At 46.3% G+C, this 13,122-nt stretch overlaps 1 protein-coding gene across 1 annotated transcript; it reads right to left on the reverse strand.

The window, feature by feature from the left end:
* sbds (SBDS ribosome maturation factor) lies at nt 1-10,268 on the reverse strand. The gene is made up of 5 exons (XM_068009957.1): nt 9,790-10,268; nt 7,417-7,546; nt 3,010-3,210; nt 1,769-1,933; nt 1-181 (listed from the first exon to the last, which is right to left on the reverse strand). The coding sequence occupies exons 1-5, from the start codon at nt 9,915-9,917 to the stop codon at nt 53-55; spliced, it is 753 nt and encodes a 250-aa protein (XP_067866058.1). The 5' UTR covers nt 9,918-10,268; the 3' UTR covers nt 1-52.
* Between the last annotated feature and the right edge of the window lie 2,854 nt (nt 10,269-13,122).

Below are 13,122 nucleotides of genomic sequence, written 5' to 3' on the forward strand. Positions count from 1 at the left end.
TTGTGTGGCTTAAGTAGTTTATTGTTTCTGCAAGACCAGAGTTCTCATGAATTTATTCAAGTTTCTCATCTCCTTCTTCCACCTCCTTTAAGCAGAGAACTTCCAGGGAAGCTTTTCCCTTTGTTTCACGTCGGATTAGCTCATCAATTTCTCTGAAGCAGCCAGGATCAATCAAACACACCTAAAGTAAAACCAGAAATGATGTAAACCACAACTATAAAAATGAGAAATAACAGCAAAGCAAAAAGCTATTTGGCCCATCACGTCTGTGCCAACTTTTCAACTGCAGCAATCTAATAACATTAAAATTCTCAAAATACTTTCAAATATTTATTTGCCATTTATTTTAAATTATGTTCAGTCTGCCTTAGTAGCTCCATGTGGTAAAGCATTCCATATTCTAATAACCTGCTATTTAAAGTAGTTTATTCTCACATCTGCCTTTATTCTTCGAGGATAATTTTTAGACCTCGCCTTCTCTCCACCATTGACATTTTATGGCCTAGTGCCCTTGACCGATATTTCAATCTAATGTGCCCACCCCTGGCATGCCCAGATGTTCAATTCTATCTCCCCTCTCCCCCACCCCTACCCAGCTGAGTCTTCTCATCTCCATCCCCAAACCCCAATCATGTTATATCTCCCAAGCATGGTGACCCACCTTCATCCCTAAAATTGTTCCAGCCATGTTATTATAAATATCTCTATTTTCTTTTGTGTTGACTAACTTGTCTTTCATACTCCCCTTAGCCTTCCTATTGTTTCCCTTCTGTATATAACTATCATGGGTATTATCACCCATCATATGTTGTCTTTTTTTGGAATTGCTCTCTTTAATACACCTCCCCAATCTCTTCCCTACCCATAAAAAAGAATTAATGCTAATGGTTCATCTTCAAAGTATTCATTTCTGTAGGTCTCACATGGACCACACCTACATACTATTAAGGTTGTTTTGGAAAAATATATGGAACTTAAAAGGTGCTGCATTTCTTTTCCTGCCATCCTCTATTTAAGACGCTAACTTTTGCAGGAGTTTGTTTCTGCCCAAGAGGCTATGTATGAGCCTGAGGTATGAGCCTACCTCAGGTATGAGCCTGATAGCAGGCTGGCGAGGAAGAGAACCACAGCTAAGTCCAAGGTGTTATCACTGAACATTCACACAGGTACATTTCCTAGGGAGAAGGAGCCAGCTCAGAGCAGTTGAGGAGTCCATTTGTTGCCCCAGCTGAGATCTAATTCAGTACAGGAAGGCATTAAGCAGAGACCTTAAGCTTTGTGTGGATTAAACTGCAAATAATTAAATTTTTCCCCTTGCTTGCCTGTGTAAGCTTTTAGCTCCTGGAATCTGTTTCCCACAGTTTTCCAAACATTATCAGTTAAACTCCTGAAAGCTTGTAGAGTAAAAGGATTATGTAGCTCCTCACTCAATCCCTCCCCCACTCTCAGTAAATGTCTGCTTATAAGTGCTCAAATAAGACCCCAATTGACACACTCCACCTGCCTACAATCAAACAATTTATACACAATTAACAATCAACACCATTGTTTTATGGTGATCGAATAAGTCAAATTGTGTTTTTATTACATGGCGTAAAGGCATTTTGAGTATGTTTTGATAAATGCTTTCTGCAACTCTATTTATATTTAGACCCACTGATCTATGATGGCTGATTAAATCTAATTCCATTCTAATTACATGGAAATACAAGATTTTTACCAGTGTTTGGGAATAAAACAGTAAACCAGGAACTTGGGAGACACTTACAATATCTAAATCCTCCGCAAATTCTTCACTTTCCATCACTTTAATCAGTGGTTTCAGCTTTTCCTTAAGACGTTTTCCATCCTTTACTGGGAGCCTGAGTCGGAGTCTCATGTGAGCACGTTCAATCTTCATACTCTCCTTTAGCAATCGTATTACTTCTAGTGCCTTTGTATATGGAGGAATTAAAAATACATTATTTCTAATCTATACATTGGACAATTTTTTATTAGGTAGAATTTACAGCAATACATCTGAGAGGAAACCATGATGAAACTACTTCAAAACAATTGAGTTTTGTTTTAATTATAATATAGTAGTGATGAGAGTTGGTATGGCAATCTAAAAATATAACTTGTGCATGTTTGACTTCTGCCTATAGGATCTCCACCCCAAATTTATGCATTTGGTTAAAACCAGTGGATTACTTTCAAAGTGCGGTCAAATATTGTCAAACTGGGCAGCTAATCGACACATCAAAAAGTCCTGCAAATAGCAAATGCATGGACAATCAGATGATATGTTCTTTGTGGTGGTGGTGGTTAAGAGAAGGATGTTGGCTAGAGCACAGGGAAGAACATGACTTCAAACAGCACCATGCAATTTTTCACAGCCAACTGAGGAGGCAGATGGGGTCTTGGTTTAACATTCCACCCAAAAGCCCGGAGCTCCAACAATGTAGTACTCCCTCAGTACAGCACTGAACCATAAACCTGCATTCTGTGCTTACACGGCAGCAGTTCAAGAATATGGTGACCACTACCATATCAGGGCAACTAGGGATGGGCAATAAATGCCAGCCTTGTCAGCGACACCCAAATCCTCAGAATGATGAAAAGGCGTCTGTAGTGGGGCTTGAACTCCATAACTTTGAGAAGCAAGAGTGCTACTAACTGAGCCAAGCAGATACATCTTTCCACAGTTTAACGAAAAATGTGACCAACTTAAAAATTCCTCAATGATTGGATTCTTGTGTTTTTTTAAAAACCTATCAAAAAGCAGTCAAATAGTATGGAATAGCAAAGTCCGAAAGATGCCGTAGTAAGGTTAAAAACATAGAAATTAGTCTAATCATATAAAGTAAACTCTCATTGCTGGATATTGCATGTTATAGCTGCCGTAGTTCTCCCTTCAGAACAAGATAACCACTTCAATACTTTGTGGAAGTCTCCATCTCCTTACTGGGAACCATGACTATCGAAACATTCTGTATATTCCCTAGTCAATGCCTCATGTTAATCTACCTGCTGTTTTGTACTCTTGTTGGCTTTCACAGAGTAGTGGATGTCCTTCATGGCTCGCTCAATCAGATTTACAGTGTAAGGTCTCTTCGTTTCAGGGTTTACACACTTCTCTACTACAATAGTCGCTATGTCTCTGAACATCTGTTCAAGCTGTGCATGTCGTTCCTTATCAGATACTTGCAATTCACCCTTCGCCAGAATCTGTAAAAGAGAACATTTTGATCTGTTGAACATTTGAAATTTAATTTTGATATGAAAAACGGAACTAGTCCACTAAGCTGACACAATCCTGAATGTTATAAAGAGATGCATCAGTATTTATTCTTAGCAGCTTCTCTCACTTTTACTGCTTATTGCATTATGATGTTATTGGGTACAGGCAGCTTGGGAACAGAGTCTAGAATATCCCTGATTCAACATATATTGCTACTGCAATAGGATTGCATGATATAATTATCAATATCTGCTATCTGTGAAGTATTACAGCCAATATGCAAAATATCCTCAATTCTCAGTGCGCCAAGTTAAATTAAACTGGTTCACTTCCATTCAAATCACAGGTCAATATGACATCTAAAAATGTATAACATTGTTCCCATAAAGGAGGAGGGACAAAATAAGACAAATTACTCAAATGCACCAAACCCAGCCAATTCAAGATTGTGTGAGGTAATTAATTTTAATTTGCATAAAAATTTGATAACGTAAACCATTTTGTAATCTGGTTTTTAAACTGAAAAGAATACACATTGGGGCTCATCTCCCACAAATGCTTGATGAGGCAATTTCTTAAAGACTAGTCATTCACAAACACTCTGTTTGCAAGCTCCACCTGTGTCAGTCACTTTCCAAGTAAAAATAAATTATTTCAGAGGGGCATAGACAAATGAAATCTGTATTTACGTAGTGTGATTATTTCTTTGTCTAAGGAAAACAAATTTCCCAGGAAGCAATCACAAGGCACTAAATTTAATGTTGGCCAAGATCTCTTCGCAGCTTACAGTATATGCTGGACAAAAGGAACCCCACCTCCACATTTAGCAGATCCCTAAACTCAACACTGGGTTTTGCTAAACCTTAGATTTCCTCTCCAGTGTTGCGAAACCCTAGCACTCATAACCGCAGTGCTGCATCCCTGTGCTACCAAACTTCAGGGCCATCTCTCAGTGCAACCAAACCTCAGGACTGCTACACAGCCCGCTGCACCCCTCACTCCGCCCCTACAATACCACTAAATACCAATAAATGGTGCACTTCACCTTGCTGTGTATCCTTGGGTTAAAAATTATGGATTAATAATGGAATTAAAATAATTTTATATTTATCACATCTTTTTTATTACAAGCAACTATCCAATTCCCTTTTAAAATTATTTACAGACACAAAGAATTGATAGATAAATTCCAACTTCCACTTCTGCCCAGGGCCAGACTCCCTTCCAGTGTCACTTTGCTGGGAGTGTACTACAGGCCTCCAAACAGTCAGGGAGAGATAGAGGAGATATGTATGCAAATCTCACAGAGGTGTAAAAATAATAGGGTAATAATAGTAGGGGATTTCAACTTCCCCAATATTAACTAGGACAGTCTTAGTGCAAAAGGCTTAAAGGGGGTGAAATTCTTAAAGTGCATCTAGAAGAGCTTTTTGAGCCAGTACGTAGAAAGTCCCACAAGAGAAGGGGAGGTACTGGATCTAATCCTAGGGAATGAAGCCGGGCAAGTATTAGAAGTGTCAGTGGGGTAGCATTTCAGGGATAGCGACCATAACTCTAAGATTTAAGGTAGTTATGGAAAAGGACAAAGATGGACTGGAAATAGAGGTACTGAACTGGGGGGGGGAAAGGCCAATTTCAATATGATAAAACAGTGAGAGTTCAGGGCCAACATGTTCCCGTAAATGTGAAGAGTAGGATCAACAAGTCCAGGGAACCCTGGATGTCAAGGGATACAGAGGATTGGATAAGGAAAAAAAAAGGCTTATGGCAGATTCAGAGGGCTAAGAACAGCAGAGGCCCCAGAGTATAGAAAGTGTAGGGGGGGGGGGTACTTAAAAAAGTAATTAGGAGAGCAAAGAGGGGCATGAAAAAACACTGGCAGACAAGATAAAGGAAAATCCCAAGGCGTTTTAAGTATATTAAGGGCAAAAGGATAACCAGGGAAAGAGTAAGGCCTATTAGGGACCAAAGTGGCAATGTGTGTATGGAGCCGGAGGACGTAGGTGAGGTTTTGAATGATTACTTATCATTGGTGTTCACGATGGAGAAGGACGATGTAGGTGTAGAGATCAGGAAGGGGGATTGTGATATACTTGAACAAATTAGCATCAAAAGGGAGAAGGTATTAGCTGTTTTAGCAGGCTTAAAAGTAGATAAATCCCCAGGCCCAGATGAGATGTATCCCAAGCTGTTGTGTGAGGCAAGGGAGGAGATTTCAGGGGCTCTGATACAAATCTTCAAATCCTCTCTGACCACAGGAGAGGTGCCAGAGGACTGGAGGACAGCGAATGTGGTACTATTATTCAAGAAGGGTAGTAGGGATAAACCAGGTAATAACAGGCCAGTGAGTCTAACATCAGTGGTAGGGAAACTATTGGAAAAAGTTCTGAAGGACAGGATTAATCTCCACTTGGAGAGGCAGGGATTAATCAGCATGGCTTTGTCAGAGGGAGATAGTGTCTAACAAATTTGATTGAATTTTTCAAGGCGGTGACTAGGTGTGTAGATGAGGGTAAAGCAGTTGTTGTAGTCTACATGGACTTCCACAAGGCTTTTAATAAGGTCTCGCATGGGAGATTGGTCAAGAAGGTAAGAGCCCATGGGATCCAGGGCAATTTAGCAAATTGGATCCAAAATTGGCTTAGTGGCAGGAGGCAAAGAGTGATGGTCAAGAGTTGTTTTTGCGATTGGAAGCCTGTGACCAGTGGCGTACCGCAGGGATCGGTGCTGGGACCCTTGCTGTTTGTAGTGTACATTAATGATTTAGACGTGAATATAGGAGGTATTATCAGTAAGTTCGCAGATGACACGAAAATTGGTGGTGTCGTAAATAGTGAGGAGGAAAGCCTTAGATTACAGAAAGATAGATGGACTGGTAAGATGGGCAGAGCAATGGCAAATGGAATTTAATCCTGAGAAGTGTGAGGTGATGCATTTTGGGAGGACTAACAAGGCAAGGGAATATACAATGGATGGTAGAACCCTAGGAAGTATAGAGGGTCAGAAGGACCTTGGTGTACTTGTCCATAGATCACTGAAGGCAGCAGCACAGGTCGATAAGATGGTTAGGAAGGCATATGGGATACTTGCCTTTATTAGCCAAGGCACAGAATATAAGAGCAGTGAGGTTATGATGGAGCTGTATAAAATGGTCGTTAGGCCACATTTGGAGTAATGTGTACAGTTCTGGACACCACACTATAGGAAGGACGTGATTGCACTGGAGAGGGTGCAGAGGAGATTCACCAGGATGTTGCCTGGGCTGGAGAATTTCAGCTATGAAGAGAGACTGAAAAGGCTAGGGTTGTTTTCCTTAGAGCACAGAAGGCTGAGGGGGACCCTAATTGAGGTATACAAAATTATGAGGGGCATAGATAGGGTAGATAGGAAGCAACTTTTTCCCTTAGCGGAGGGGTCAATAACCAGGGGGCATAGATTTAAGGTAAGGGACAAGAGATTCAGAGGGGATTTGACGAAAGAAATTTTCACCTAGAGGGTAGTTGGAATCTGGAACACACTGCCTGAAGAGGTGGTAGAGGCAGGTACCCTCACAACATTTAAGAAGTATTTAGATGAGCACTTGAAACGCCATAGCATACAAGGCTATGGGCCAAGTGCTGGAAAATGGGATTAGAACAGATAGGTGCTTGATGGCCTGCACGGGCACAATGGGCCGAAAGGCCTGTTTCTGTGCTGTATGACTCCATGACTCTAAACCCTTCTCAGATTCCCAATGTTTGAAATCTCAGGACTTAAAGATGCCAAAACAACACTGACCCCTCGAGATCACATGCCCAATGATAATGCTGAGTATTCATTTTTTAAATTTGCTAATCAGGAATGCAATTAGATACATTGGAAATCCCAATTAGCCAGGTGTTGGACAACATTCTATACACAAAAAACTTTTATCAGCTATATAATCATATATATGAATGATACAATAGTTACATAAATTTCTCCATTTACAATGTAAAATGTTTTTTTTTAATTCTTGCATTTATATACATTGACAATTATACACATATTGTTTAACTTTACTGCAACTAATGTCACAGATCATTAGTATAAATCGAGTTCAGTCCACTTTAAAACAAATCAATGAACAAAGGCATTCAAAAGTTGAGCTTCTGCTGAATATTTAAGCAGATATTTTACAAAGCAACTCATTTTTGTAGTTGCTCAAAGCTGACCTGTTTACATATTTCAGTCAAGTCGTCTGTCTGAAATGCTGCAACACAATCCTCTTTCTTTGCCACCTGTCCTTTTGATACATTTGTAAATACGGTGTGAGTTTGAAGAACTTCGTCAAGATCCTTTTCCCTGAAAATACATAATAGTAACGTTGAGAAAGACAGCTATGCTCACTCATACACACAGGATGAAATCACATGACCTTTCCCTTCTTAAATAACACAAATTTCATTCTAATAGAATATCCAACAAGATAACATTATTTAAATGTTTCTATCATCACATATGCTCTTCCTTCCCTAGATGCAGAATGAAAACTATACAATTCCACTGCACTCCTCCAATTGGAAATCAAATCTCAAGTAGACAAAATCCTACATAAAATGATGCTTTTGGTACACATTTTACAGAAATATGCAATATTAACAGAGATAAATATTTCTTTGCACGTGGCTTTCTGGCTCAAAAGACTGAATATCACCAAAACTGGCTTAAAACACAAGACTCACTGTTATACATTATAAAATGTGCTCTTAATGATTTGACAACCGCAAAATAATTCGATTATAAAGTGAAATAAAATTCCCAGTAACTTGCTGCATGATTATTTTTAAAGTGATTACATTAAAAATGGATTTTTTATTGAAGGTGCGGGGGGGGGGGGGGGGTGAGAGATGCGGGGGGGGGTGAGAGATGGGGGGGGGGGGAAGAGATATTGGGGGGGGGGGAGAGATATTGGGGGGGGGGAAGAGATATTGGGGGGGGGGGAGAGATATTGGGGGGGGGGAGAGATATTGGGGGGGGGAGAGATATTGGGGGGGGGAGAGATATTGGGGGGGGGGAGAGATATTGGGGGGGGGGGAGAGATATTGGGGGGGGGGAGAGATATTGGGGGGGGGGATAGATATTGGGGGGGGGGGGAGAGATATTGGGGGGGGGGAGAGATATTGGGGGGGGGGGAGAGATATTGGGGGGGGGGGAGAGATATTGGGGGGGGGGGAGAGATATTGGGGGGGGGGGAGAGATATTGGGGGGGGGGGAGAGATATTGGGGGGGGGGGGAGAGATATTGGGGGGGGGGGAGAGATATTGGGGGGGGGGGAGAGATATTGGGGGGGGGGGAGAGATATTGGGGGGGGGGGAGAGATATTGGGGGGGGGGAGAGATATTGGGGGGGGGGAGAGATATTGGGGGGGGGGAGATACTGGGGGGGGGGGAGAGATATTGGGGGGGGGGAGAGATATTGGGGGGGGGGAGAGATATTGGGGGGGGGGGGAGAGATATTGGGGGGGGGGAGAGATATTGGGGGGGGGGGAGAGATATTGGGGGGGGGGGGAGAGATATTGGGGGGGGGGGAGAGATATTGGGGGGGGGAGAGATATTGGGGGGGGGAGAGATATTGGGGGGGGGAGAGATATTGGGGGGGGGAGAGATATTGGGGGGGGGAGAGATATTGGGGGGGGGAGAGATATTGGGGGGGGGAGAGATATTGGGGGGGGGAGAGATATTGGGGGGGGGAGAGATATTGGGGGGGGGAGAGATATTGGGGGGGGGGGGAGAGATATGGGGGGGGGGAGAGATATTGGGGGGGGAGAGATATTGGGGGGGGAGAGATATTGGGGGGGGAGAGATATTGGGGGGGGGGGAGAGATATTGGGGGGGGGGGAGAGATATTGGGGGGGGGGAGAGATATTGGGGGGGGGGGAGAGATATTGGGGGGGGGGAGAGATATTGGGGGGGGGAAGAGATATTGGGGGGGGAAAGAGATATTGGGGGGGGGGGGAAGAGATATTGGGGGGGGGGGAAGAGATATTGGGGGGGGGGGAAGAGATATTGGGGGGGGGAAAGAGATATTGGGGGGGGGAAAGAGATATTGGGGGGGGAAAGAGATATTGGGGGGGGAAAGAGATATTGGGGGGGGGAAAGAGATATTGGGGGGGGGAAAGAGATATTGGGGGGGGGGGAAAGATATATTGGGGGGGGGGGAAAGAGATATTGGGGGGGGGGAAAGAGATATTGGGGGGGGGGAAAGAGATATTGGGGGGGGAAAAGAGATATTGGGGGGGGGAAGAGATATTGGGGGGGGGGAAGAGATATTGGGGGGGGGGAAGAGATATTGGGGGGGGGGAAGAGATATTGGGGGGGGGGGAAAGAGATATTGGGGGGGGGGGAAAGAGATATTGGGGGGGGGGGGGAAAGAGATATTGGGGGGGGGGGGGAAAGAGATATTGGGGGGGGGGGAAAGAGATATTGGGGGGGGGGGGAAAGAGATATTGGGGGGGGGGGGAAAGAGATATTGGGGGGGGGGGGAAAGAGATATTGGGGGGGGGGGGGGAAAGAGATATTGGGGGGGGAGGAGTTTCTGATACTTACGCTCCGCTCCTCCAGCTCATCACTTTGTTCTTGTAACAGGCGATTTCAAAGCGCTTCCCCGCTCTCTTCATGCGGACAATCGCCACATTGGTCAGGCGGATTTGGTTGGTGGGAGTGAAGATGGACATTGCAACTGGGATCCTGAGTCAGGCCGCGGTAAACAGGCGGTTCTCAGCCCGACACTGCCCGCTGGGCCCCGGCTCCTCTCTCTCCCAGCGGCCTGGGTTAGTCTCTGGGTCCCGGCTCCCCTCTTGGTTTTCCCGGCTCAGGGAGGTCCAACAGCTGCTGCTGCTCCAGCTGGCTCCCGCTCTCACTCTCCGCGCAGACCGGCAGTGGGTGATCGCTTCTCCCCCGATTTATTTTAATGATTAGGAATTGAGTTATAACTTTAGAAATCTCACTGCGCTGAAATTTACCCCCTGGGAAAGCAGGAGTACCGGCCGGATGTTGTCTGGGGGAAGCGTTATCAGGGAGCGCATTGTTGCGCAATGAGGGTTGGTCAGTGACCAGGTATTTTTTGTGGAGGGGAGGGGTGGTCAGTGACCAGGTATTTTTTGTGGAGGGGAGGGGTGGTCAGTGACCAGGTATTTTTTGTGGGGGGGGAGGGGTGGTCAGTGACCAGGTTTTTTTTGGGGGGGAGGGGTGGTCAGTGACCAGGTTTTTTTGTGGGGGGGAGGGGTGGTCAGTGACCAGGTATTTTGGGGGGGGGGAGGGGTGGTCAGTGACCAGGTTTTTTTGTGGGGGGGGGGGGGGAGGGGTGGTCAGTGACCAGGTTTTTTTGTGGGGGGGGAGGGGTGGTCAGTGACCAGGTTTTTTTGTGGGGGGGAGGGGTGGTCAGTGACCAGGTATTTTTTGTGGGGGGGAGGGGTGGTCAGTGACCAGGTTTTTTTGGGGGTTTTTTTCGTCACATACAGGAGAAATGCTGTGAACAACAGATGCCCCTCTACATTGCTTTCATTGCTCTCACCAAAGCCTTTGATCTCGTCAGCAGACGTGGTCTCTTCAGACTACTAGAAAAGATTGGATGCCCACCAAAACTACTCTAAGTATCATCACCTCATTCCATGACAATATGAAAGGTGCAATTCAACATGGTGGCTCCTCATCAGAACCCTTTCCTATCCTGAGTGGCGTGAAACAGGGCTGTGTTCTCGCACCCACACTTTTTGGTATTTTCTTCTCCCTGCTGCTTTCACATGTGTTCAAGTCCTCTGAAGAAGGAATTTTCCTCCACACAAGATCAGGGGGCAGGTTGTTCAACCTTGCCCGTCTAAGAGCGAAGTCCAAAGTACGGAAAGTCCTCATCAGGGAACTCCTCTTTGCTGACGATGCTGCTTTAACATCTCACACTGAAGAGTGCCTGCAGAGTCTCATCGACAGGTTTGCGGCTGCCTGCAATGAATTTGGCCTACAATCAGCCTCAAGAAAATGAACATCATGGGGCAGGACGTCAGAAATGCTCCATCCATCAATATTGGCGACCACGCTCTGGAAGTGGTTCAAGAGTTCACCTACCTAGGCTCAACTATCACCAGTAACCTGTCTCTCGATGCAGAAATCAACATGCGCATGGGAAAGGCTTCCACTGCTATGTCCAGACTGGCCATGAGAGTGTGGGAAAATGGGGCACTGACACGGAACACAAAAGTCCGAGTGTATCAGGCCTGTGTCCTCAGTACCTTGCTCTATGGCAGCGAGGCCTGGACAACGTATGTCAGCCAAGAGCGAAGTCTCAATTCATTCCATCTTCGCTGCCTCCGGAGAATACTTGGCATCAGGTGGCAGGACCGTATCTCCAACACAGAAGCCCTCGAGGCGGCCAACATCCCCAGCTTATACACACTACTGAGTCAGCGGCGCTTGAGATGGCTTGGCCTTGTGAGCCGCATGGAAGATGGCAGGATCCCCAAAGACACATTGTACAGCGAGCTCATCACTGGTATCAGATCCACCGGCCGTCCATGTCTCTGCTTTAAAGACGTCTGCAAACGCGACATGAAATCCTGTGACATTCATCACAAGTCGTGGGGGTCAGTTGCCAGTGTCCGCCAGAGCTGGCGGGCAGCCATAAAGGCGGGGCTAAAGTGTGGCGAGTCGAATAGACTTAGTAGTTGGCAGGAAAAAAGACAGAGGCGCAAGGGGAGAGCCAACTGTGTAACAGCCCCGACAAACATATTTCTCTGCAGCACCTGTGGAAGAGCCTATCACTCTAGAATTGGCCTTTATAGCCACTCCAGGCGCTGCTTCACAAACCACTGACCACCCCCAGGCGCTTATCCATTGTCTCTCGAGATAAGGAGGCCAAAGAGGGGTGGTCAGTGACCAGGTTTTTTTTGGGGGGGAGGGGTGGGCAGTGACCAGGTTTTTTTGGGCGGGTGGGGTGGTCAGTGACCAGCTTTTGTTGGGTGGGAAGTCTGGGGTGATCAGTGTCCAGGTTTTGGGGGGAAGGTGGGTGTGGGGTGGACGTAGAGTTATACAGCACAGAAACAGGCCCTTCGGCCCATCGTGTCTGTGCCAGCCATCAAACACCTATATTCTAATCCCATTTTCCAGCACAGTGTCCAGGTTTTGGGCGGGGTGGTCAGTGCCCAGGCTTTGGGGGGAGGGTGCAGGGTGGTCCGTGTCCAGGTTTTTTTTTGGGGGGGGGGAGGGGTGGTCAGTGACCAGGTTTTTTTTTTGGTGGGGGAGGGGTGGTCAGTGACCAGGTTTTTTTGTGGGGGGGTGGGGTGGTCAGTGTCCAGGTTTTTTTTGGGGGGGGGGGGGTAGGGGTGGTCAGTGTCCAGGTTTTTTTGGGGGGGGAGGGGTAGTCAGTGACCAGGTTTTTTTGGGGGGAGGGGTGGTCAGTGACCAGCTTTTGTTGGGTGGGAAGTCTGGGGTGATCAGTGTCCAGGTTTTGGGGGGAGGGTGGGTGTGGGGTGGACATAGAGTTATACAGCACAGAAACAGGCCCATCGTGTCTGTGCCGACCATCAAGCACCTATATTCTAATCCCATTTTCGAGCACAGTGTCCAGGTTTTGGGCGGTGTGGTCAGTGTCCTGTTTTGGGGGGAGGGCAGGATGCAGGGTGCTCAGTTTCCAGGTTTTGGGGTGCGGGATGGTCAGTGCCCAGGCTTTGGGGGGAGGGTGCAGGGTGGTCAGTGTCCAGGTTATGGGGGAGGGGCCAAGATGCAGGGTGGTCAGTGTCCAGGTTATGGAGGGTGTGGGTTGGTCAGTGTCCAGGTTTTGTGGGGACGGGTGTGGTGTGGTCAGTGTGCAGGTTTTGGGGTAAGGGGGGGGAGGTGGGGTGGTCACTGTCCAGGTTGGTGGGAAGAGAACATGGTCAGTGTCCAAGC

Source organism: Heterodontus francisci, chromosome 30, assembly GCF_036365525.1.
Source record: "Heterodontus francisci isolate sHetFra1 chromosome 30, sHetFra1.hap1, whole genome shotgun sequence".
Taxonomy (NCBI): domain Eukaryota; kingdom Metazoa; phylum Chordata; class Chondrichthyes; order Heterodontiformes; family Heterodontidae; genus Heterodontus; species Heterodontus francisci.